We start from the raw sequence: 26858 nt of genomic DNA on the forward strand, positions 1-26858 counted from the left end.
AACCTTTTAGCGTCAAAGTACTATAGTTGCTATTTCTCGATTCGCTGTTATCGGTGTCTCTCCAATCATCACCGTCCTTATCTCACCGCTAAGGTTGGTTTGGCTAAAAATAGGAATAAACTGAGTGGGGAATAATACGGGTATATATATATATATATATATATATATATATATATATATATATATATATATATATATATGTGGAAGGTTAGATTAAAATTTTAACTTTTGAGAATAAGTATGACAACTACTATTCAAGTTCGCCTAAAAATGTTATTTTTCTACGATGGAGGGAGTAAAGTGAAAATATGAAATCCCTCCTCGGTCCAATATCGATATCGAACAAGGGCTCAACGAACCAGATCGCTCTCCTCACCGAGACCGTCCGGGGCCACATCCTCCGCCACCGCCAAAGCGCGCCGGCGATGGCGGGGTCCGGGGGAGTGCTCGCCCTGATCCTCCTCATCGTCTCTTGCTGCCGCGGCGTCTCCGGAGCCTTCCCAGCCACCGCCGCCCTCCGCCGCGTAGCGCCGCGGGCCGGGGCCGGCGCCGGCGGCCTCTGCGACCAGCTGCTCCTGCCGCTCGGCTACCCCTGCACCGAGCACACCGTGTGTATACTAATACTCCTCTAGTATTATTCATCTCTGCCTTTTTCAGTCGGATCACGCCTCCCTTGGGTGGTTTGGGTTCCTCCTCGTCGATGGGGAAGGGAAGAACAATCTGGGGCTATTGCTTGTTGAATTAATTTATTTTTGGAGCTACTAAGCCCTCGCGTTCGGATAGAATTCGAGCTCGAACCTGGAGCTGCTGATACATTCCTAGGTTTGCTTACTTGCAGAGTTAGCAGTTGAATGATTTCTTTTGTGCTTTCATTAACGCTGAACATTGAGCTCAAGCGAGGGCAAACAGTGTTGATAATGAAGAAAAGAATGTAGGAGTGTGTCTCAAGTCATAGGGAGCAACACCTATTCTTGTCGTGGATATTCTTTACTCTCAGGCAAAGCAGCTTGTCATTTGTTTCAACTTCAGCATCTCCAAGAGATGTCTAAAATTGATCCCTAAAACTAAAATTTGAGAATTGAGCAAGAAAATATATCTCCAACAGGTTTCTAAAAACATTCCTAATATTTACACATGCCTAAAATTAACTCACTTGTGTCCTAAATTTGCGGCAAGAATACTTGTTCCTAATACAAGTTATTCATTTTTAGATTTCTGTTGGAGGAGGGCATAATTTTTATGCCTAATACTTTTTTAGATGAATCCAATATAAACTTATGTCCTAAATTATAGACTCGCCTTCCGGTTGGCGCTTCCCTTTCAAGAATATTTTAAGGGATTCAGTCACAATAGTCTTTGCACAATACCACGCGACATCTGTCTCACTGTCTGTACATGTGCATAATAATGCAACATGAACTCAGTGCTTGACTGTTTGTTACCTATCGCCTATTTCTAATGATGTGCAGTTTTTTTGAATTCTAGGTTACTTCGCACACCCTTTATATGGTTCTAGTATGTGGTTCAACTCTATGTTGGTATCATATGCATGTATGTCACAGCAAAAGGATTAGTTCTGTTAAATGAAGCTTGTATTAGAGTTGACCATTGTCCATGGTTTGTCAGTTAGTTTGGATGAAACAATGTAGGGCTGCCCTGGGATATTCCATTATTCCTCAAGTATTCTTCTTGGTCTGATGTCTGCATGAGTGAGCTTTTTATCACTTATCAAGTTGACTTGCTTGTATAAAATGTGACCCGGTAAAGTAACGGCACTTGAATGGGACCAATCTGTCCATAGTTAATACTGATGCTGGTTGTGTTGAATACTGTTCTTGTCATCAATTTCCAGTTGGCAGTTTTTAAACTTATTAGGAATACTAGCTTAATACCGGCGCGTTGTAACAAGTTATTGAAAATAGTAAAATTAAGTCTTGTTTAAAAATATTTTTAATTGATTGAAACAAGATTGCAGATGTTTATACTATGTTTAAATAGTACAAAAAATGATCTAAAAAATCAAAAATAAAAATATCATGCTTAGAAAATAAGGATTTGTAGAGCTACACAAACACAAGTAAAAAAAGAGTAAGTAGAACATTCACATATGTTATGCTGATTAATGGTCTGATGGTGGTGGAGGCAGACTCACGTCAACCACTACTATCTTTTAATAGTAATATAGATAAGGTCAGACTATGTGTTGCTACTTGCTAAGTTGCTAGTATCCCATGGTGGCATTTCAGTGATATCTTGACGGGTTCCTCAGACAGAGATATCCACGAACTCAGAGAGGAGCTCTGCCAACAGCTCTCATCCAGCCAACATGCGGGATTCTGGTGGAATAGTGTGGCTAGGAGAAATGTGTCATATGACTTGATAATTGTCTCGCCATAAAGACATGGCAAGGTTGGCGTCTCACAGAATAGGCTCCAAAATATGGAGACAGTGGACACCCAAAACCACACCTAAGACATTAAGGGGAATGACATGGAAATCGACCAGGAACACAGATCTAATCTACAGGTGTATGTTGTGGCAAATACCAGATCTGGTCACTTGATCGCCATTGGCCATCATAACTTACATTCCCCGGCAGAAAAGTTGGAACCATGCCAACACACTGAGCTGCACTATCAGCCACAAAGGTGTGAATAGATAGAATCTGGGTCAACCAGGGCAGTCAATTTCTCACTTCCAACGGGTACATCAAGACGCATCACTTGAAAATAAATGCCCTTTGTGGAGCATTGCCAATGCCAGAGGCATCACTTGAAAATATCCCTGGGCAATTGGAGCACAATCCCACCATCTCTTGTTGCAACAGATGATGAAAAAGTGATTGGGCTTCTGTGGTGGTATACTAATTCTAGCTGCCCCAGCTGCAGTGGGAAGGCCAGCTGATGTGACAGCACCGGCAGAAAGTGCACCACCTGTGGAGCTTCCTGTGTGGGCACTGACCTAGAAGGAGTCATGTCTTAGATGTCTTGTCCCTCTTGACAGAGGCCCTGCTTGGCTTATTAGGCTACCTTTATATATAAGGGCCAGCTAAATATGAACTAGAGGTACAATAGAAGGCACTCAGCGGACTAACTGTTAGATAAGGCTTATCCCTAGCCAGATGTAGATAACTTATTGTGCCTTTGATAGACACAGCCATAGCACTGGTCCATAGGATTGTAACTGTCCCATGGGCTTTCTATAATTTCTTACATGGTAGTTTGTTTATTACATTTGAATCTTGCATGACATGTAACTGATGTAAGTCTGTCTCTGTCCAGATATAGCATATTGTTGTGTTGATTTAGCTCAACTCATCTTAAAGGAAAACCACCATTAAAGTTCATCAAGTATGCCGGTAACTATGAACTTATTGAATTGTAATGGAAACTCTTGTATCACTAATCTTACCAAGTATAGGGGTTGTGGTTCTATATAAGGATCTTATTTTATCTCTTTTGCAGGTCAAAACAAAAGATGGATTTCTTTTATCTCTTCAGCATATTCCACATGGGAAAAATAAAGCATCAGAAAGTACTGGCCCTCCAGTTTTTCTTCAACATGGTCTTTTTCAGGTTTTTGTCCTCATTAGAACTTGCAGTTCTCCAGCTAAAAAAAGAGGGCAATTTCAAATTGCATGTGCATTTTTATCTTCACATTTTCCTCCATGAACATCATGGTTTGTTCCATATGTTTGAGTGCCTCTTTGGTCAATAGACTTATTGCTTCTGTCCTTCTTTCCTATTATTGTGGCTTATCCAAATCTTGTGCAGGGAGGAGACACATGGTTCATAAACTCTGCTGAACAATCACTTGGGTATATCCTTGCTGATAATGGTTTTGATGTTTGGATTGGAAATGTCCGTGGAACACGTTGGAGTAAAGGTCATTCAACCTTTTCTGTTCATGATAAGGTGAATACACTTCACTGTAAATTACATCATAGAACTCTATTCAAATGGAGCTGAATTATATGTTGGATATTTATACAGTAGATATATGCAATATGCACTATTGGTAACTCTTCCAGTTGTACAGTAGAAAATTAAGGTGTTCTGGGCCCAGATTGTTATAATGGACTTAATAGTGATGAAATTGTGTAGAGTAGCTTCCTTTGGCAATTAAATAACAACTGCAGAGCATGTGTTGCTTTGTAACAGATCCTTATTTTTTATTTAAAGTTAAAACTATATATGCCTGCTGAATCCTGTGAAAATTTTTCAGCTTTTCTGGGATTGGAGCTGGCAAGAGTTAGCTGAATATGACCTTCTAGCAATGCTAGGCTATGTGTATAAAGTTACACAGTCCAAAATTTCATATGTGGGGCATTCACAGGTGCACTTGTTTTTGTGTTCGAATGAGTTGTGTAAGACAATTGCCTGAAAACTAACATTGTTAACAATATCTGTTTTTAGGGAACTATAATGGGTTTGGCGGCTTTGACAATGCCTGAAATAGTAAAAATGATTAGCTCTGCAGCACTGCTTTGTCCTATTTCTTACCTTGATCATGTTAGTGCTAGTTTTGTTCTCAGAGCAGTTGGCATGCATCTTGACCAGGTGATATGCTATGCTTTCAAGAAATCCATTAACCGTATGGCAGTAACTTTTCAACTGATTTATGGTGCTCTTTGCCATAGATGCTTCTTACTATGGGCGTTCACCAGCTGAACTTCCGTAGGTATGGCATTATTTTCCTGACCTATCATTTTTCTTTTGGGTGCGGTTTTATCGTGTTTAACAAACTCTTTGAACAGCGACATGGGGGTTCAAATAGTAGATTCTTTGTGCGATGGTGAACATGTGGACTGCAACAATTTGCTATCTGCGATTACAGGTCATGGTTGCAAAATAAATTACTTGGTTGCTCCTTTTCCATATTGGTCCTAAAAGAAATGCATTGTTGTTCTGCATAGCTCACATTTGGTTGTGAAACATTTTCCGCGCTTATTCATCGATTGGTTGTACAGACCAAACATGCAGTAGCATTACTGATTGATAAAAAAAATTGAAGCAATCTTTTATAAGGTATGGCAAACTGAACAAAATATGCAACCGTCGAAGGCCGTTATCAGGCCAGTTTTCGCGGCAATTTTCACCTAACATAACAAGCTTCTTTTGTCCATGACACTAAAATATTAATGGATGGTTGTCCCTGTTTCCCTGTTCTGCTGTCAATTTTCATGATAAAGATCTCTAATTTTAGAGAGATATTCTTTTCATTATTTAATAGTTTTTTTAGGAAAATGCTTAAGAGAATCACAATCCTTGCTGACAAATTGCTTTCCCCTATTTTGAAAAGTAACTACAACAGTGATAATGCTGCTGCATGTGTAAAAGCTTATTACTTAACAAAAAATACCACTAATTGAAACAAATGCTGCCTTCCCATGAGCAAATGGATCTCCCAACTCATTCCAATATAACTGTAGTCAGTTTCTTATATTTGATGGTTGGTTGGTTGGCAAAATACAATAAGATTAGGTGCTTAAAAGGGACATTGCAACAATATCCATATGTAGTTTAGATATTGCTGTTTTACAATTCATGGCACTATGACATGTAATAATAATTTTGAAGCTGAGATGGTTTCCACTTGGTAGCTTGTAAAGGAATCCACTGTTTCTTAAATCAGGGAAAATGGTAGAAATAACTGACTTAGTAGATTGTTGACCGACTCATCCCATGAACCAAACTCAATCTTGGAGCTCATTCACCTGCAAATTATAAAATAATTTCAGATAACTCTGTAATTATGGATTTTTTTTTTGGCAACCCATCTGGTGATCACAAGGTGATGGCAACAGCGAGCTGTAGAACAAGCTGTTTATTTATACCATTGAGGCATATTTGAAAATAATCTTTGGTGGGTTTGTTGACCTATATGTAGTCCTGTTGCTCCACTGTGTGTTTTTGTTTTCTCTTTGGCGGGGATTGTGTTCTAAACTTCTAATGGTATTATATGTTCTTTTATGGAAGTTGAATGTTGTTACCAGGCCTTACCAAGACCACTCCAACCTAATACATACTGGGTATAATGTTTTTTTATGTTTAAATACACAATTTCAGCTACCTTTGTGACTCATAACCAAAGCTGTACTGAAACACTTTAACCAAATAAAGCACATCAAGTACAAAACTAGTGAAGGATGGTTACAGCCAAACAGCAGTGCAACTACCCCCAAATCACCAGATTACTTCAGGTTAAGTCTCCTTCGACGTATGGTGTCTTGGACGAATTCTTTAACTTCCTTAGTTGTCTCAGTATTACACCATGTTGACATGGCGTAACCTCACTTAGTCACTCTTCAGGTCTTCAATGATGTCTTCTATTGCCTTGTGACCTAGCTATCAGGCATCTTTGCAGCAGAATTTCCATTTACTGTGGGCATGCAACATCCTGTGTGTGGGTTCGGATTGCCAGTATGCTCAAAGTAGTTGTGAGGAAATCTTCAAATCGATATAAAGGACAGAAATATTTAGTGACAAATATTTTCATAGTATGATAAATGAAAGATGGGACTTAATTTGGGTAATTCTCACCACAGCTCAGGAGTCAGGAGCACACATAGATTTTTGAGAACATTTTAATGGGTTTAATCCAAATACATCTTAATTGTGGTTGATGTGCTAAGCATGTTTGAAGTTCACTATTTTTCTTTGGATTGAAATTTACATATTTCTTTCAGGGGAAAACTGTTGCTTCAATACATCAAGGATTGATTATTATTTGGAGTATGAACCTCATCCATCATCGACAAAAAATTTGCACCATCTTTTTCAGAGTATGTTTTTACTTATTGATGACTTTTTACTTATTGATACCACTGTTGTGAACTTTAAACATAGAGAAAGATATTAAGTAGTTCAGTTTAAAGGATGACTCCTGCATATAAACCATTCATGCTTATAAAAAGGTGCAAATTAGCCTAGGAAACTCTACAGTGTGGCTTCTAAGATTAGGATGAGTTTGTGCAATGTGATAAATATGAACTTTTCTAAATTCAGTACAAGGAAAAAAATGGTGAGTGATGGAAACTAATATTTTGTTTACTTTCTCCCCTAATTACGAAAATATGTTGTTTGGACATCACCCACCCTTTCTTTAAAATGTTAAACCCGATAAATTATAATATCATGAAAGTACTTTTTGGGAAAAATCTATACATATGAATATAGAGAGATTTTGCTATGGAACACTCAAACTTTATGTAATTTTCTAGTGAGCATCGCAAAACATGCCATGGCTAGATGGCACCTCCAAAAACTAGCAATCTGCCGGAGGATGCTGGAACCATTACCTTATTATTTCTGCCGCAATTGGAGAAAGAAACCATGCTGAAATGATGAATTTGCACCTCGTGCTAGGACATGTTAATTGGCTTTGTTTAGTCAAATGAGGCTATCTATCCCCCTATCCCCTCCAAAACCCTAGGGCTGCATCCACAGGTAACTTGCAACTTCTCAAATTTTCTATTTTTTTCTCCAAATTTTCAAATTAGAGCCACCACCTCAAGTACCTTGATACCATACATCATATTGAGTGATGCTACACGTACGACGGCACCCGTACGACCGTCGTACGATCTGACGCTCGCTCGCTCGCTCCGTCCGCGCACCCGCTCGTTCCGTCCGCTCGCCGTCCACACGCACGCAGCGTACGCCGTGATTGTACGTGCATCGTACGCGAGCTTCATCGTACGCGAAGCCATTTCCCATCATATTCTATATAGGGTTTACCCTACCGCCAGGAGGGTGCTAACTCCCCCCCCCCAACAATGGTAGTGCGATAATTGTGGTAACCGCAAAAAACCATAAAAAACATGACAAATTCATATTCCAAATTTTGAATTCATTTTTTTGAACTCCGTGTAGTAGTGCATGCTTACCACCTGGTAAGCCATGGTAACCACGATGCATTGAAGGTGTTACGAGCCCCAACGTATGATCGGATGGGATAGCGATGGGTAATCGGCAGCCTTGGCTTCGGCGGCCTGGCAGCCCGCCGTTCCGCGGCTGACGACAAGAACAAAAGAAGATGAGAGAATAGAGAAATTGGATATGAGATTGGTAGATTAATTCTGCTTGATTCAATTATGATCTATGGTTGCCTTTAAATAGGCTTTACACACGGGAACTAGAGATAACTAACAATCTTAACAAACCTAATCTAACTAATTTAATTACTAATCTACTTGTGTCCGACTGGGACTGCTGCAGCCGAGCCCAACTCCTTGCGTCGGCTGTACACAATGCCGACCATGACATCTCTCCCTTCCTTCGGAAACAGCTCGTCCTTGAGCTGAAACTCAGGATAACGACGACGAAAATCCGTCTCGTTCTCCCACGTTGCGTCGGCCGCAGCTGTGCCGTCCCACTGAATCAGTATCTCACGAACCCCGCGAGCAATGCGGCCGCGAAGAGCTGCCTGCGGCTTTGGCAACACACGGCCATACGCCAATGCCGGTAGAGCTGGAACACTCTCTGGAGGCGTGCCATGAAAAGCTTTAAGCACACCCAACATGAAAAATGTCGTGAACCCGTGCACCCTTGGGCAGCTCCAGCCACTTCACCTATGCGCTCGAGCACCTTGTACGGTCCATAGAAACGGGGAGCCAGCTTGCCCTTCTGAAAACCTGGCAGCGAAGCGGCCTGGTGGTGTAGCAACCGAACCCAGACCCATGAGCCGACAGCAAACACCACCTCGCGATGCTTGTCATCATAGTAGAGCTTAGCATAATCCTGTGCTTGGAGAAGGCGTTCGCGAACTTCCGCAAGAAATTGATCACGATCTTGAAGAGCTTGGTCCACTGTCGGAGCACGCGCCGACCCCTGATCATATGCGTGCAACGTCAGCGGCGAGCGGCCATACACCACCTGAAAAGGCGTCGTACGGAGCGACGACTGGTAGGCAGTATTGAAACAGTATTCGGCCCACGGCAACCAGCGTAGCCAATGACGTGGCCTATCACCTGTCAGGCAGCGAAGATACATGCCGATGACGCGGTTTGCTGCTTCGGACTGCCCATCCGTCTGTGGGTGAAAAGCCGAGCTTAATTTGAGATCCACCCCGGCAAGACGGAACAGCTCAATCCAGAACGCGCTTGTGAACACGGGGTCCCGATCGCTCACGATGGAGCTGGGAATCCCATGAAGCCGGACCACCTCATTGAAGAACGCCTAGGCGAGCGACGTGGCTGTATATGGATGTCCCAGTGGCACAAAGTGGGCAAACTTGGAGAAGCGGTCGACCACCATGAGAATGACTGACTTGCCATGTACACGAGGCAGTCCCTCGACGAAGTCCATCGAGATGTCCTCCCATACTTGCACTGGCACGGGTAGAGGTTGAAGGAGGCCAGCTGGGTGGAGGTGTTCAACCTTATTCCTTTGACATACAGCGCAGGCGCGGACAAATTCCTGGACCACGCGTTTGGCGTGTGGCACGTAGAAGTCGGCGCGCAGCCGATGCAGTGTTTGCTCGACGCCCTCGTGGCCAACGTGGGCGACCTGCAAGATAGATGCCAGCGATGGCGACGTGGCCGGCACAAACACGCGATCATGTCAAGTGATGAGGTTATCGCGGACCGCCCAGCCAACTTGGCTGTCTCCCGCCCTGATCGTGTCACGGAGCGCAGTGAGGCTGGCATCATCATTGATCTCCTGGCGAAGGTTGTTGAACGTGGTGAAAGATGGTCCCGTGATGGCTAGTGCCTCCGGTGTGCTCATGTCCTCCCGACGCGACAGAGCGTCAGCGACCACATTGGAACGACTTGGTCGGAACTCGACAGCGAAGTCAAAACCCATCAGCTTGCTCACCCAACGGTGCTGGGGAATGGTGGATAGGCGTTGATCTAGTAGGTATTTGAGGCTATAGTGATCCGTGCGAACAACGAATTCGCGGCCCCAAAGATATGCACGCCAATGTCTGACGACCTGCACCAGTCCAATGAGCTTGCGTTCATAAGCTGCTAGGCCTGTGTGACGCAGGGCGAGTGGCGACTGAAGAAGGCAATTGGACCTGCGCCTTGGTGAAGAACCGCGCCAATGCCTGATCCCGAGGCGTCGCACTCCACCGTAAACGCCTTGGCGAAGTCCGGCAGCTGGAGGACGGGTGCTGTGGATAGTGACGTCTTCAATGCCGTGAATGCCGCGGCTGCTTCAGGTGACCACCGGAATGCGTCCTTGAGCAGCGCTGTGAGTGGTGCAGCGATCGTGCCGTAATCCCGGATGAACTTCCGGTAGTAGCCGGCTAGGCCGAGGAATCCACCAACTGCGCGGACCGACCGCGGTAGCGGCCACTCCCCGATCGCGCGAACCTTTTGTTCGTCCATGGCGACACCCTCACCGAAGACGACATGGCCTAGGTACTGCACTTGGCGCTCGCCACACAGGCACTTGGACCGTTTGAGCACCAGCTTGTTCTTGCGGATGGCGTTGAGGACGGCTCGGACATGTTGCAGATGCTCCGACCATGTGGCACTGTAAATCAAAATATCGTCAAAGAAGACGAGTACAAACCGACGTAGGAATGGAGCCAGCACCGTATTCATTAGCGCCTGGAACGTGGCTGGCGCGTTGGTGAGGCCGAATGGCACCACGAGGAACTCGAAGTGGTGCGGAATGCCGTCTTGAGGATGTCATCGGGGTGCATTCGGACTTGATGGTATCCAGAGCGCAAGTTGAGCTTGGTGAAGAATCGAGCACCACGGAGTTCGTCGAGGAGCTCATCGACAATGGGAATTGGGAACTTGTCCTTTGCTATTGCCGAGTTGAGAGCACGATAATCAACGCAGAAGCGCCATGATCCGTTGTGCTTCCGTACCAACAGGACGGGCGACGAGAACAGCGATGTGCTTGGCCAGATGATCCCTTGTTTGATCATTGCGGCACATTGGCGTTCCAGTTCGTCCTTCTGCAATTGCGGGTAGCGGTAAGGCCGAACCGCGACGGGTGCTGTGCCAGGCTTGAGATGAATGCGATGATCAATCGCACGGGGGGGCGGCAACCCCGTTGGTTCTGCGAAGAGGTCATTGAATTCATCTAGCAGTTGCGGCAAGAGGTCGGTGCCAGCAAGCGCCGCACAGTACAGCGCTCGGGGGTCGGTGAGGCCATGGAGTGTGACCTCCCGGATGTTACGCCAGATCGCCATGCGCATGTTGCGGAAATCCCAAAGAATGGGCCCCAAGGAGCGCAGCCACTCTGTACCGAGGATAATGTCGACGGCGTAGACCTCGAGTGCGGAGCAATCCACAACAAAACGTTCGCCATCGATAGTGAGGTCCAAGCCATAGCAACGACCCGGGCTCGCCAATCGGTCGCCGTTGGCGACCACGACACAAAGATCCTGGCGCACTGGTACAATCGGGCAGTCGAGGTGGCGTGCCAATTGTGTACTGATGAAGTTGTGCGTCGATCCCGAGTCCACTAAGGCGACCACTCGTTGGCCCCCAATGGTCACCGGCAGGCGCATGGTGTTCGCGCCGTTGACGCCGGCGAGTGCATTCAAGGAGACACGTGGTTCTATTGCTGCATCGTCCAAGGTGTCCGGTGCTTCGTCGTCGGTGGCGGACTCGTCGTACTCGATGAAAAACAATCGAGCACACTTGTGGCCGCGGACGAACTTCTCGTCGCAGTTATAGCAGAGCCCCTGGCGACGGCGTTCGGCCAGTTCAGCCGGCGTCAATCGACGAAATTGGCGCGTTTGCGCCTCGGCCGTGCCATCTCCCCCTAATGTTGACGTGGTTGGTGGAGACTGAGGCGTCGGGGTCGCGCGGAAGGGTTGGCGCGTGGCCTGACGGCCACCGCTGCCCACCTTGAGCGCCTTGCGCTCGTAGGCTCGAGCCAAGCTCATCGCTTCTTGTAGATCATGTAGAGGAAATGGAAGAGAACACCACACGCCTCAATGAGGGGGGTGACTATATATATATAACCAATGCAGTGTACAGGATCCTCAATTAGAGGAGTATACAAGGAAACAAAATAATCCTATACATTATGGCTATACATTCCTAATACGCACCCGCAGTCGCAACGGGAGGATCACGGACGCAAAGACGGGACCAGAAATCAGTAAACAACTGTACCGGTAGGCCTTTGGTCATGATATCAGCAAACTGATGGGACGACGGGACATGAAGCACACGAACTTGACCAAGGGCCACCTTCTCCTGAACGAAGTGGATATCGATCTCAATGTGCTTTGTGCGTCGATGGTGGACGGGGTTGGCAGTCATGTAGACTGCGCTTACGTTGTCGCAGTAGACCACAGTCGCAGAGGAAATGGGAGTATGAAGCTCCTGAAGAAGCTGGCGCAACCAGCAGCATTCAGCGACAGCGTGAGCAACAGCACGATACTCGGCCTCTGCACTAGAGCGGGAGACAGTAGTCTGACGTTTGGAGGACCAAGAAATCATATTGTCCCCAAGGAAGACGCAGTAGTCAGCGCCGGGAGTCGGGGCAGCCAGCCCAATCAGCGTCGGAGTAGGCAGTCAGAGACTGAAGAGGACCTATGCTGATGTGGAGTCCTGCAGAGAGGGAACCCTTGACGTAACGCAGGATGCGTTTGATCAAGGCGAGATGAGGCTCCCGTGGATCGTGCATGAAGAGGCAGACTTGCTGGACGGCGTAGGTGAGCTCCGGCCGAGTAAGAGTGAGATACTGGAGAGGACCGGCGAGACTCCGATACTCAGTCGGGTCCTTGACAGGGACGCCATCGGAGGCGGAAAGCTTGGCCCGAGCGTCGACCGGAGTGGCAGTCGGGTGACACTCGGACATTCCAGCGCGTTGGAGTAGATCAACAGCATACTGTCGTTGAGACAGGAAGAGACCATCAGTTGAGTGGGTGACGGAGATGCCGAGGAAGAAGTGCAGGTAGCCAAGATCCGTCATGGCGAACTCGGAGTGGAGTTGAGCCGTGATGAGTTGGAGAAGATCCGGGGAAGAAGCCGTGAGGATGATGTCGTCGACGTAGAGAAGGTAGGTGAGCCTGCCCGATCGGTGTAGACGAAGAGGGACGTGTCGAAAGTCGAGGCGACGAACCCTAGCTTGCGGATGTAGGTGGTGAATCGTTGATACCACGCACGAGGGGCCTGCTTCAAGCCTTAAAGAGACCGCTGTAGAAGACAAACGGCGTTTGGGGCAGTCGGGTCGACGAAGCCGGAGGGCTGCTGGCAGTACACCGTCTCGTCTAATGTGCCATGGAGGAAGGCGTTCTTGACGTCAAGCTGGTGGATCGGCCAGGAGCGTGACGAAGTGATGCTGAGGACAACGCGGATCGTGGACGGTTTGACGACGGGGCTAAAGGTCTCGTTGTAGTCGATGCCGTGCTGTTGGGAGTAGCCGCGGACCACTCAACGAGCCTTGTGTCGAGCGAGGGAGCCGTCGGAATGGAACTTGTGCTTGAATATCCATTTGCCGGTGACGATGTTAGCACCTGGGGGTGAGGAACAAGCCGCCAGGTGCCATTGTCCATCAAGGCCTTGTACTCATCCGCCATGGCAGCACGCCAGTTGGGATCAGCGAGCGCGCTGCGATAGTTCGCTGGCACAGGTGAAATGGCGGTGTGGGAGGCTGATAGGATGAGCCGATCGACGGGCTTGAGGGAGCCAGTCTGAGAGCGTGTAATAGGGCGGCGTGGTGCAGGCGGAGATGGAGGCGAGGCATCGACATCCTGGGGCGGTGTAGCGGGACGCGACGGAGCCGATCGACGCTGGTAGACAAGCGGAAATGGGTCGACCAGCCGGGCCGGTGGCCCAGCAGCCGAGGGTGCCCCTAGAGATGGCGGCGTGGGGAAGCCGGCGTCGTGGGCCGTGCCGTGGGCCGGAAGGATCGTCTGGTAGAGCAACAGTTGCTCGACCTCGGGGGAGGGAGCAACCATCGTGGCTGGCTGCGGCTGCTCAACACCCGAATTGGGAGGAGCCACCACAGGGGAAGGGAGCACACCCTGGAGAAGAAAATCGAAAGAGAAAACATCGACCGGGTGATGTGCAAAAGGAAACCGTGTTTCGTCAAACACATGGCGAGAAATAATTATGCGTCGAGTGGAGGGGTCGAAGCAGTGATAGCCTTTGTGAGATGTGGGATATCCTAAGAACACACAGGCGGCGGAGCGAGGGGCGAGCTTGTGAGCGGAGGTAGCACTAATGTTGGGGTAGCAAAGGCAGCCAAACACGCGCAATGAGTAGTCAGGAAGCTTGTTGTGAAGGAGTTGAAATGGTATGGAGTTGCGCACAGAGGAGGAAGGCCGGCGGTTGAGGAGATATGTGGCAGTGGCTAAAGCTTCGGCCCAATATGAGGGTGGCATGGAGGCTTGAAGGAGGAGAGTGCGAACTGAATTGTTAAGGGTGTGAATTACGCGTTTAGCCTTGCCATTTTGTGGAGATGTGTATGGACAGGAGAGGCGAAGATGGCAACCACGACTAGCAAGAAAGGTGGTGGCGTTGTGGTTGACAAACTCAGTGCCATTGTCAGCTTGAAGGGCTTTGAGACGGCGACCAAACTGTGTATGAGCATAGGCAACAAAATTGGTGATATGACCATGAACTTCAGATTTATGGCGAAGGGGAAAAGTCCAACAAAAATGACTGAAATCATCGAGAATAACTAAATAGAATTTATAACCAGATGTGCTCAAGACAGGAGAAGTCCATACATCACAGTGAACTAATTCAAAAGGGGAGGATGTATCAGAAGACGAGGAAGTGAACAGAAGACGCGTATGTTTGCCTAGTTGACATGCATGACATAAAGAACTATCTAGCTTGGATGATGGTATGGCAGAAATGCGCTGGAGGGCGAGGATGGCTGCTGAACTGGGATGACCAAGACGACGGTGCCATAGCGTAGTAGAAGTGGCGTGGAAGCAACGGGCGATGGGTGGTGGCACGGCCGTCGGGAGGGTGTAGAGATCGCCGCGACTATTGCAGCGAATAATCACGCGCCGGGTCCGGAGGTCCTTGACAGAAAAACCAAACTCATCAAATTCAATAGTACATTTGTTGTCACGAGTGAATTGGCGAACAGAAAGGAGATTGCGAACTAAAGAGGGGGCGACAAGAACATGTTTGAGATCAAATTTGGTTGTGCCTATAAGGAGAAAAGAGGAGCCCTGACAGAGAACTGGGACAGTATGACCATTGCCGACAGTTATAAAGGTGCGAGAGTTTGGAAACTGAGTAACGAGTATACCATCGGTAGAGGACATATGCGAGGTCGCGCTGGTGTTGAGGACCCAAGAATTTGGGCTGTGGACCGTCATCTGGTTGAGGGCTGCCACAAGGCTGGCTTGATCCTAGGCCGGTGGTGTGGTAGAAGCTGTGGGCGAAGGAGACGAGCCGGCAAAAGCGGTGTGAGCCTGGGGGTAAGGTCCAAGAAGGCCGGCACCCAGGTTGCGCCACTGTTGCTGTAGACCAGACCATGGCTGCTGGTGTCCAGCCCACGGAGAGACACGAACCCACGGGCCGGTCTGGGGGTAGGGAGCGGCGAAGTGGAAGGTGCCACCGCCGCCTGGGCAACCCGCCTGGTTGCTGCCGCCGCCTTGACCGTTGCCGGAGTTCTGACCGGCGCCGCCACCGCCGCTGCCGCCATTGCGGTTGTAGCGGCTGCCTTTCTTCTTGTTCCCACCGCCGCCTCCAGTCTTCTGTTGGTGGCCGCTACCACCTGCAGAGGGGCAAGACACCGACTGGCAGGAGGAGGCAGTACCGCCGGCCGCGACGAGGGCTGTCTCCGTCTGGACCTTGGCAGTGCCGGCCAGTCGGAGTTCCTTGAGAGCAAGAGTGTTCCTAGCAGAGGCGAAGCAGGGGAGCACCTAGGCACTGGCGATGTCCGCCGTGGCAGTGAAGTTGGAGTTGACGCCACGCAGAAGGTTGAGAACCAGCTGCGATTTCGTGACGGGGTGCCCGACGTCGCGGAGGGTGTCGGCCGCCGTCTTCAAGCGCTGACAGTATGCGGTGATGGAGAGATCACCTTGGATCATGGAGTGGAACTCGTGGTGAAGGAACATTGCTCGCGGTTGCTTGTTTGCCTGGAAGAGGTTGTCGATGGCGAGCCATAAAGCCCGGGCGGTTTGATCCGGCTCCATGGCAAGGTCGAGGACGTCGTCGCTGACCGAGCCGAAGAGCCAGCTGCGGATGCAGAACTCAGCTTGCTCCCAGGAGGCATCGGGGTTGGCAGGGGGTACAGCGTCAAGGTGGTCGAGGAGGCCGAATTTGCCGCACATGGAGCGGAAGGTCTTCCACTTGTTGAAGTTGGGGTGGTGAAGCTCGAGGGAGATTGGGACGTGAGTCTTGACGGAGACCGTGGCGTACGGGTTGATGAAGATGGTGGCGACAGTGTTGGAGGACGGCGGCGCCAAGGGGGTGGTGGTGGCGGCAGAGGTGGCCTCGGTCGACATGACGACGACAGCCGCTGGCGACGGGCGCGGGCGAGCAGGTGCGTCGGGAGAGGGACGCCGGGGGAGGGGCCCCGCCGCTGCTGCAGGGGCACGGGCGAGCAGGGGAGGAGGGGGAGCGTGGTGAGAGCAGGCGCAGGGGGTGGGGCGCGGAGGAGCAGGGGAGAGCACGCCGCCGCCGCTGCCGGGGGAGGCGCACAGTGCCGGGGGAGGCGCACAGTGCCGGGGGAGGAGCAGACGCTGCTGCTTGCAGAGTTAGTCTCAGAGAGATGGAAGGGAGGATAACCTGGAGTCTGATACCATGTAGAGGAAATGGAAGAGTACACCACACGCCTCAATGAGGGAGGTGACTGTATATATATATAACCAATGCAGTGTACAGGATCCTCAATTAGAGGAGTATACAAGGAAACAAAATAATCCTATACATTATGGCTATACATTCCTAATAGATCAGCCGGCTGGTGAAGTTCTACGTCGATCGCCAATTCGTCTCGGAGTCCTGCCGTGAAGAGCTGAATTTGCTGTTGATCGGAGAGGGCCTCGGATGTCCGGCTAGCTAGCGCCAAAAATTTAGTTTGGTATGCCGTCACTGTGGACGTTTGTGATAGCCGCTTGAGCTCGCCAAGTGAGTTACGATGAATTGGCGGACCGAATTAGCCATGATAGAGGTCTTTGAATTCCTCCCAAGTCGGCGCTCCTTTGTGCATCTCATAGTGAAAGTACCACTCTTGTGCATCGCCGGTGAGATGGTAGGTCGCCAACCAGACACGATCTGTGACCGACGTCTTCTGACCGCGGAAAAATTGTTCACAGTGATTGAACCAGTTCAATGGGTCCTCCTTGCCGTCATATTTTGGGAACTCCAATTTATAAAAACGAGGAACACCGGCTGTGCTACCCGTCTCGTGTGTCGGCTGCTGGCCCGTTGCCATGGGCGTCCCCAATATACCGCCACCGCCCAGACGAGGTGCGCTCGGGGGTGGTGTTGCCGATGATGATGCCTGAAGCTATTCCAGAGAAGTTATGCGTGATGTAGCCACTGCTACGGTTCGGCTGAGATCAGCCAAGTCATGCTTCGAAGCTAACAGCGAGATGCCAGCGAGAACTTGCGACATCTGGTCTTGCAACTTGGCTATCGGATCAGTAGGCTCGAGGAGGGGCTGCACGTGTGAGGAAGCATCATCTTGCGCTATTGGCTCTGATACAAAGTTGTTACGAGCCCCAACGTATAATCGGATGGGATAGCGATGGGTAATCGGCGGCCTTGGCTTCGGCGGCCTGGCAGCCCGCCGTTCTGTGGCTGACGACAAGAACAGAAGGAGATGAGAGAATAGAGAAATTGGAGATGAGATTGGTAGATTAATTCTGCTTGATTCAATTATGATCTATGGTTGCCTTTAAATAGGCTTTACACACGGGAACTAGAGATAGCTAACAATCCTAACAAACCTAATCTAACTAATTTAATTACTAATCTACTTGTGTCCGACTGGGACTGCCCCAGCCGATCTGGACGCTGCAGCCGAGCCCAACTCCTTCTTGCATCGGCTGTACACAATGCCGACCATGACAGAAGGTGAGAAGGAAAAATGTAAAAAATATAATTGTCATGAAATTCTAAAATATATGGAAATTTAGGAAAAAAGTGTGGATATCTCTAGAAAAATAATGTATTATTGTATTACATTTTTTGCATAATTTTTGCTATATTTTTACACATAAGCAAAGTATAAATCATATCCAAAAATATCTCTTGTTTTTACAATTTTTTTTCCCAATTGCAATGGAACTCCAAAACACCGAACCCCCATGATAAGCACAGTTACTGCAGTAGGGTGAAACATGATTCTATATTCACTCTAGCACCAAATTAGAAGCCTGTGGCTCAAAAGGCATTCTCGTCTTTTTGAAGAATTTCTCTTCAATTGGATCGAAAATGGTAAAATAACGTTTTTGGTATCCTCTGGCAAATTACTGGTTTTTGAAGATGTCCTATCCGCGACACATTTTTGCGATGTCCACCAGGAAATTGGACAAATTTTAAGTGTCCTGTAACAAAATTTGCCATGAATAGATGATTTCCATGTATCCAATCTAAATATTTTAAAAAAATTTATGCCAGAAAATTTGTAAGATTAACACGATGTATGCCCAAAATGGCGTGCTTTTGGGAGGGATTAGGTAGCACACATTCATATAGGTTTATATTGTTGGTATTGATGTCTTATAGCTGCTCCCCGTCATATTCTCCACGCAGTGAAAGTTAAAGGGGAGAATAATTGTGTTTCTCCATGCTACCTGTGGGGTGATTACTTTTAGAAATAATTATAGAGTAATTATTACGTTGAGCAATCTTCTTAGTTATTGGAAAACAAGGGTTTCTTTTGCTCTCTCATGCAGTGATCAGGAAAGGCACTTTCACAAAGTATGACTATGGATTATTGGGAAACCTAAGACGCTACGGTCATTTGCATCCTCCTGCATTTGACCTTAGCAGCATACCAGAATCACTGCCCATATGGATGGGATATGGAGGTCTTGATGCATTGGCTGATGTAACAGATGTTCAGCGTACTATCGGAGAGCTGAGATCTACACCAGAAGTTCTGTACATTGGTGACTATGGCCATATTGATTTTGTTATGAGCGTGAAGGCGAAAGATGATGTTTATGTGGACCTGATAAGGTTTCTTAGGGAAGATGCACGGCATAGTAGCTATTAGGATTTCTTCATGGGTGTATATAAGTGGTTTTCTCCCAATGTATACTATGTCATTATTATGGCGTGTGATGAGTTGGTTGGAGCTTTGGTGCATATGGTCTTTGAGTCTAAACGCTGTCATCAGCAATTGTATCACTGTATCCAACTTATGGCTCGACTATTGTATATCCATTATACAAAACATCTTTTCAGCAGTTGTCTTTATTAGGAATGAAAACGGTATATTGAAAATTTGATACTGGTGACGTGTTATCTCCGGCTTGCACTTCCTAGTTTTTTCTTTTCCTTTTAGATAATGCTCTGCAGCTATTTCTTCCATTGATGCCTGATGCCACTGTTGTGCTGTTAATCGTTTTATCATTCTACTAATCCCTGCATTTGTCTAATGGCTGAATGACGCAGGCTATAATTTTCCTAATTCAACAAAATCTCCGAGAGGATATCCGTACACATAGAATTCTATTTTAGATAGCACATGTGCTTTTTTATGGTTATAGACTTTTTTTTTTACTTTTGTTAGGATACAATCAGCTGTTTAGACAATATGTTTCTCTGTTTGAATGTGAAAATTAGTTCATCTCAACCTTAATATGTTGCGTTGTGTTTATATATGTAATTATTTGTAAAGATTTTTTTATTGATTAGAGTATACTATGTTTATGCCTTAAAATAACTAATATATTCTTGTCAAATATAATCCCGTTGCAAGTAACTAGTTTTAGAAAAAGAAGAATGTATTCGTAGTATAATTATAATCAGTAAAATAAAAAGACATTTGAGCCTAAGAAAAGAATATCTATCCTACTTCTTTCGGCCCATTTAATAACAAACTTGGCCCAATGGCGCATATTCGTGGACTCTAGCCAAGCCAACGTGTGAATCGTGGATGCCATGTGGATTGTGGTGTGTCTCGTCCGAGTCGGCGGCATCGGGCGGGTTGCGGCAGGCGGAGAGCCGGAAAGGGCGCAGGAGGCGGCCGGCGGCTAGCGGGGGTGGGAAGCGGTGCGTGGCGGGCCGATGAGGTAGAGCTGGAGACGGCGGGGCGCGGGGCGGCTGCGACGCCAGTGCAGGGGACGGCGGCGCGACGAGTAGGCGTCCCGCGCAAGGGCAGATGGCACCGACTGGCATGGCAGTGGCCAGTTGCCCGACACTCCGTCCGCCACCTCGATCGGACAAATTCGACAATCCCTCAAGCGAAAAGTCTAATTCGCGCGAGCGCGCGCGAACACTCCTCCTCCTCTCCTCGTTGCAGGCCTAGCAAGTCGGAGCGAGCGCCCTGGACGGCCCAATTCCAGGCCCAGCAAGTCAGTGGGCTGACGCCCCACCTGAAACAATGTTTTTTTAATTTTATATGTGTAAAGTATTTTTTTAACTTTATGTGTATAAAGTTTACATGTATAAATTTATATGTATAAATATTTTTATATATTAAGTTTATATCTATTTTTTTTGTATATGTAATCTTTATATGTATGTATGTGTGTATATATATAAAGTTTGTATGTACAAAGTTTATGTGTATAAAGTTTACATGTATAAAGTTTGCATATATAAAATTTATGTGTATAAATTTTACATATATAAAATTTATATGTGTGTGTGTGTATATATATATATAATACGAGGAGAGAGGAATCCGATCGCTGTTGGGGGTACTCATCGATCTCTTCTTATCAATGGTGTAGCTAGGGTAATCCAGGTGGGCCGTGACTACCCGAAATCGGCCCAGCCCAGTAGGGTTTTGCTGTTGGGGAATTGGTTTGTTCTATCTGGGCGCTGAACATTGCAACCGAGCATAGCAGAGCAGCGGCGGCGGCGTCCCTCTCCTTCTCGTCGACATTCGCTCGCCCGACGCTGCTGCGCTGCAAGCCGGGCAGCCGGCGTCCGGCCGTGAACCCGTCGGCCCTCGCGGCCTCGCCCCGTCTGCGGCCTGCCCTCCCGGCGGCCTCGCCCACCCCCCGCCCGGCGGCCCAGCCCGTCTTGCCGCAGACGCGCAGTGGCGCCGTCCCCGCGCTAGCGCGGTCCTGACCCCCGCCCGCCATGTCCCCTGATCGCCTGCCGCCCTGCCCGTCACTGGCCGCCCACCTCCGCTCAGCACCCTGGCCTGCCTGCCTATCTCTGTCTATACTGTGAGTAAGTGAAGTCACCGTTAAATATTGCAATTTCAATTCCTAATTCAAATATAAAATTTCCAATCCATTGCAATTATGGTACTGCTCATGCTCAAATGAAAATTGAATGACTAAATGTGACATCTCATTATTAACTTGTCATTATTGGATTTGTATTGGGCTATGTGATGATTTGTTGAATAATTGCTTAGTCACATATATTGAAGAAGATATCTTCTCCAAAATTAGTGAGGAAGCGATAATAGTTTTTTCATGGTTAAGGGAGAGCAAGTCTAAATAGTTGCGCTGCAATTTCCTATTTATGTGTAAACATCTTTTATACTTGAACTATCTATGTTGTATATGTTGTAGTATTTAAACATTTCGAACTTGTTAAATTCGTCAATTACCGATGTTGTAAGATGTTATTTCTATATTCTATCATATTTTTACTAAATTTGACCTATATTTTTTTATTGTGGTGTTCATTTTTTTTATGTCGCGTCAACTTGCGCCGTTAGACTTTGGACAGGACTACCCACTAAAAATTTCTTGGCTACGGCACTGCTTCTTACTCCCTCTGCAGTTTTCAGCTGATGTACTGCTCCAAATAGTAGTCCTTAACCGTGAATTCATTATGTGGATGTAATGTGATGTACTGCTCCAAGATTTTAGCTGATGGGGCGGTGCATACTAACACTAAAGTATGAACTATGAACTATTAGTCTTCGTTTTGTACATTGTAAAATGTTTCAATTTTTAATAATAGTATTAGGATTAACGATACTCCATACACTTTCAGCTCTCAATATTTGAGTGATTGTTTGGTTACATTCATTGAAAGAAAATTCTTCTTTCTCATTATTTTACCATTTTTCATCTGATCAATTCAATAAAATATAACCTTAGGGTCAATTTTGATATTTATGTTATATATGATATATATCATACGATCACTAATTGTTTGATGTTATATAAGCCAATTATTAGGATTTCGGTTAAAAAAAATGTATGCCCTAACATTTTGAATACCCAATCTTTAAATCCTGCGCCCATCCCTGACCCTGCTGCTCGATGTGCCGCCACCTGAACCGTCCTACTCGCCACCTGCCATGCCTGTAACCTCGGGGAGCAGCTGCATCCACAAGGAGTAAAGAGAGATGGTAGGCCCATCCAGTGAAGCCTCCAGAAGGAGTAAGGAGAAACTTTCTTTTGTGCTTGGGTTATCTGTGTAATCCCTTTCATCGTCTCCTGTGGCTTATTCTTGCTTTTACAAAACCAGAGACTGATTTCTCATTCAAGGATGCCAGATATCTGTGGTCTCTTGTGCGAAAGCAACAGTCTGTTGCTAAAAGGAAAAGGAAGTATGCCTTTTTCTTCTCACATTCATCATCTAGGTTCAGCATTGCTGTGCTAATGCTGGTTTTGCAGATGGCTGCGGTCTATGATTCCAGTGGAAGACGGCACCATCCAACCTCTCAAACGACCCAAGTTTCTAAATGAGGTGTAAGTGCACCATTCTTGGGGGTTTAAGTTGTTCGTGAATTGGAAGCCTGCTCTGCTGTCTAGTAGTAACATGATCATGTCTTCTAAGCTTGTGTACTATTACTTGCTCATCTGACAATATTAAAAAAATTCTAATTTTGCACTCTGGACAATTTATGATTAATTACTGAAGCAAATAAGAACATAGATGAATGATTAGGTGGAATTTCTATATTTGTTTCTATGTTTTAACAATCCCTGTGGGATAAAAAAATTCTTTGGTGACTGCAAATCACTTGTTTGAAGGCAGCTATCTTCTTTGAATTGTCTTTTTTTTTTACTATACATTTCTAATAATTGGTATTATTATAACAAAAGAAAAGTCTGATTATTTGGCTGTGCTTTGCAGGTACTTGGCTGAATCTTTTGTAAGGAGTGATGAGGTATGTTATTTGCTACTACCTCTGTCCCAAAATAAGTTCATTTTTCAGTTTTTAGATATAATGTTTGACTCTTCGTCTTATTTGAAATCCTTTTGCGATTAATATTTTTATTGTTACTAGATGATAAAATATGAATAGTACTTTATGCGTGACTAATTTTTTTAAGATTTTGTACAAAATTTTTAAATAAGACGAATGGTCAAACTTTGGACACAAATCGAAAAATGAAGTTATTATAGGACAAAGGTAGTACTTATTTATATATCTTAGTCCATATATCTTCTGTAAGGAGTGATTAGGGATCCTTTGAAGAAATAGTAACATACAATATAAAGTGTCTCATGGACTAATCACATATTCATTAATCGATAGTAAGTTATCTGTCTGAATGGACAATGCATGATAAATATGTAAACATATTGTGTGATACAATCATCTCTACGATTGCCTCTAGGGCATCTCACTAACAGTGCCATCGTTCGGATCTATTGTCATGAGCTTGAGCACAACCTACGCTAGAGAATATAGGCCAGCACTCGGGCATTAGTATGTGCATGTGTAATCATTACCTTATCACCATTCACCATAAGGAGTTGAACTGTTTCATATGAAATCTTGTGTTTTGAAAGAGGTTGTAGAGTATGTAGTTTCAAAAGAGGCCTCATTTCTTGTAGGTTGCATGTGTGCCTTTCCTTTATATGTTTCCCAACATAGTACTCATTCAATCCCCTAATTTCAGCGATTTTGATGTAGGAAGAAACCATTTCCATGCACAAAGTTCATTATGATTTTGGCATGATTGGTTGTTAGAAACTTACAAGTCATTTATTGAGCTGTGTGTACTGATAATAGCATGACTAGCATATTTTATTATGACACCCTTTTTTTGTTTACATTTCAAGGTCTACTGCATTGCTTTACTTAACACTTCTATGGCATAAATTCGATCTTAACACACTTCTTACTTGAACATTTCTCTCTAGGTGTCTTGTGAGAAATCCATAGCCCATGTCGAAAGATGTTTTGGTTTCAAATGCGAGGAGTACAACCACCACATTGTTCAGGATGGCCTCCAGCCTCTAAAGTTGCAGCAAGGCAGGGATGGTTCACTCAGTCCACAAGGTCTGGCAGACATGCGGCGCATAATAAACAAGTTAAGCAACGAGGCACTTCAGGCAGTGGCTAATATCGCCACACACAATAAGGTTAGTTTCAAGAAGAGCAGGCCAGTGATGAAAAAGGTCATAGAAGATCACCTACCACAATACTTGACAAACTTGGGTAATGAAAATGACATGTCTCAGCTGTCGCATGTTTTAACAAATCCATTCAGTTACCGATCTGATTCTGTGAACATTACAACTCCTCTTTCACCGAAACTGTTGTCATCCATCAACCAGGCATTAAAAGGACTCGATAATCTGACGGCACAAGCTCTTATTGCAATGAGAAGGAAGCTTAATGGAATATCTTTCACCCCAGAAATTGACTTTGCACCTCATATAAACAGAAAGAAAAGTATTGTTACTGTGATTAGAAATCAGTACAAGAAGATGATTTCGAAGATTGGGGAAGGTGGTGACCTGCCAAAGAATTTGGCAAAAGCACTGTCAGTGATGAATCTATTTAGGAAGCAAGAGTTGAAATGCATGGACATATCACAGGTAGAGTTCTATCCATTCTCAAGGAAAGTTGTATTCTTGCAAAATGACGTTATGAATGCTATTTGGTCAATTCAAAAGTTGAAGAAAGGGGATCTAAAATTGTTGGGTCCCATACTGCATCAAGGTTCAAAAGATGAGGCTCTGTCGAAAACCACTTTGAGAAGGTATTTGATGGATTGTTTGTTTGAATGTGATGAAGGTGCTTTGCCAGATGAGGCACTGAGAACCATTGCTTTCTGCAATCGGATGTCTGCGTGTCAAAAAGTTGAGCTCACAGAACAAAGAAAGGATGTAGAGATAGAGGGTGTACTGAATGTAAGCAGTAGCCTCAGAGCTCTAGTATATCATTGTACAGGAGGCCAAACTGATGATCAGTTAATGAACTCTCAGAGTGAATGCCAAAGCGATGAACAATTGATGAGCTTAGGTTTTGATGACTGTAGTGCTAATAACGATTTTGTGCTCACCGAGGGTTACTACAATTTTGGCCATCAGAAGCAGAGAATAGATGAAGCTTGTTCAAGTAGTATGGCCAACCCTGTTGATGTGAGTGGACATTTTCCAAGTGGTGCTGGTAGTAATATGAACAAACCTACTTTGCCTGAGGTTGCTGGTGCCAATGAAGTGGAAGTAGGTAGAAGCCCTGTGAGCCTTTCTGAGGTATGTGATGAGACTGCAACTTTGGCCCACAAACTTCTTGGGAAAATTTTGGAAAATAAGGTACTTGTAGAAAACAAGGTCAATGGACTTGCTGGATTCTCTCTTGACGGGTCTACTTCACATGGTCTTCAAGGTACATTTTGGATCACCATTGAACCTTTATTGTTTTTGTTTTGGTCTTATTTTGTTTTAGCTTGCAATGCCCTTCAAGGCATAATGTAGATATGATCTTTTTGGCATTGACCCTGCAGAAGAGAAGAACCAAAAAGCTGATATTGTGATCAAAGCCATTGAGAATGTCTTACCGAATTTGTCAAAAAGGTTATTTTCTTGCCCTCCGTCTCTTCATTGCACATAAAACACACTAATACTTTGTCTTTGTGCAGCTGCATGGACAAAGTCAGGAGGATATTTCATGATGATAAGCAATGAGTATGGTCTGCATTCTGCAAATATAATGTTTAGGCTCTAGTGCTTATGCTCCATATCTGTGTTACCTAATTTTCTCATTCCATCTGCGATTTCCTTTTAGGTCCTCGACTTACTGTGTTTGTTGTTGCGTGCCTTTTGACATTCTCGTCTGTAGGTTTGTTTGTTCCTAATCGGTTCATTCAAATGAGACTCAGTGGTGTTTCCTTCGAAGAGTATATTGTGGTTGTAATTGAAGTGGGGCTGATTGTTTTGTTTGCCTGAACTGGGTAGTGTTATATATAATGGATGCTTGTGATACATATGCTAATATCAGACATCGTTATACTTTCGGATATGAATGTGTGGCTCATAGTAGTCTTCGTGGTACCAGCTTAGTTCAATTATGGCCCTGTTTAGTTAGGAAAAACTTTTGGGTTTGATCATGACATTGGATATGCGGACACATAGTTAAAGTATAAAATATAGTCTAATAATAAAATAAATTTTATATTCCATTAGAAAGCTACGAGGCGAATTTATTAAGTCTAATTAATCTGTCATTAGTAAATATTGACTGTAGCAGCATAATCATGGCGTAATTAAACTTAAAAGATTCGTCTAGCAATTTATCTATAATCTGTATTGGTTTTTCGTCTACATTTAATACTTCGTCCATGTGTCTAAATATTAAATGTGACAGCTATTAAATGTGACAGCGTTAAAATTTTTGTTTTGATAACTAAACGAATTTTTGTTTTGATAAATAAACGAGGCCTATCAATGTCTCTTTAATGATTTATTTATTTTTGCATGAATTCAATCTCTACTTTCAAAATGCAATCTGTACTTTCAAAAGCGATAGTATATCAGTACGGGGATTTGTTTCGCTTCTGCTGTGTTGACGTGAAGCTGTACGTCGATTTGATTTTCACAACGATGTCATTGCTAACCTACTCCTAGTTATTTTTAT

The 26858-nt window shown here is 45.5% G+C and overlaps 2 protein-coding genes across 4 annotated transcripts; both read left to right on the forward strand.

The window, feature by feature from the left end:
* Window positions 1-357: 357 nt before the first annotated feature.
* On the forward strand, window positions 358-19345 carry LOC102720626 (triacylglycerol lipase 1). 2 transcript variants are annotated; one of them, XM_040527402.1, is made up of 10 exons: window positions 574-608; window positions 3282-3358; window positions 3465-3575; window positions 3774-3914; window positions 4225-4335; window positions 4416-4559; window positions 4640-4680; window positions 4757-4836; window positions 6689-6784; window positions 18793-19345. In XM_040527402.1, the coding sequence occupies exons 2-10, from the start codon at window positions 3353-3355 to the stop codon at window positions 19113-19115; spliced, it is 1053 nt and encodes a 350-aa protein (XP_040383336.1). In that variant the 5' UTR covers window positions 574-608; window positions 3282-3352; the 3' UTR covers window positions 19116-19345. The 2 variants fall into 2 exon arrangements, with proteins under 2 accessions (XP_006660408.1, XP_040383336.1); XM_006660345.3 differs by lacking the exon at window positions 3282-3358 and having other exon boundaries at window positions 358-608.
* A 1557-nt stretch (window positions 19346-20902) lies between these two features.
* LOC102720903 lies at window positions 20903-26269 on the forward strand. 2 transcript variants are annotated; one of them, XM_015841414.2, is made up of 8 exons: window positions 20903-21247; window positions 22361-22419; window positions 22508-22589; window positions 22657-22731; window positions 23120-23153; window positions 24137-25610; window positions 25729-25798; window positions 25864-26269. In XM_015841414.2, exons 2-8 carry the CDS (start codon window positions 22386-22388, stop codon window positions 25907-25909), a joined length of 1815 nt encoding a protein of 604 aa, XP_015696900.1. In that variant the 5' UTR covers window positions 20903-21247; window positions 22361-22385; the 3' UTR covers window positions 25910-26269. The 2 variants fall into 2 exon arrangements, with proteins under 2 accessions (XP_015696900.1, XP_006660409.1); XM_006660346.3 differs by having other exon boundaries at window positions 20903-21243.
* Window positions 26270-26858: the final 589 nt, after the last annotated feature.

The sequence above is a fragment of the Oryza brachyantha genome, chromosome 9 (genome assembly GCF_000231095.2).
Source record: "Oryza brachyantha chromosome 9, ObraRS2, whole genome shotgun sequence".
In the NCBI taxonomy this organism is placed as follows: domain Eukaryota; kingdom Viridiplantae; phylum Streptophyta; class Magnoliopsida; order Poales; family Poaceae; genus Oryza; species Oryza brachyantha.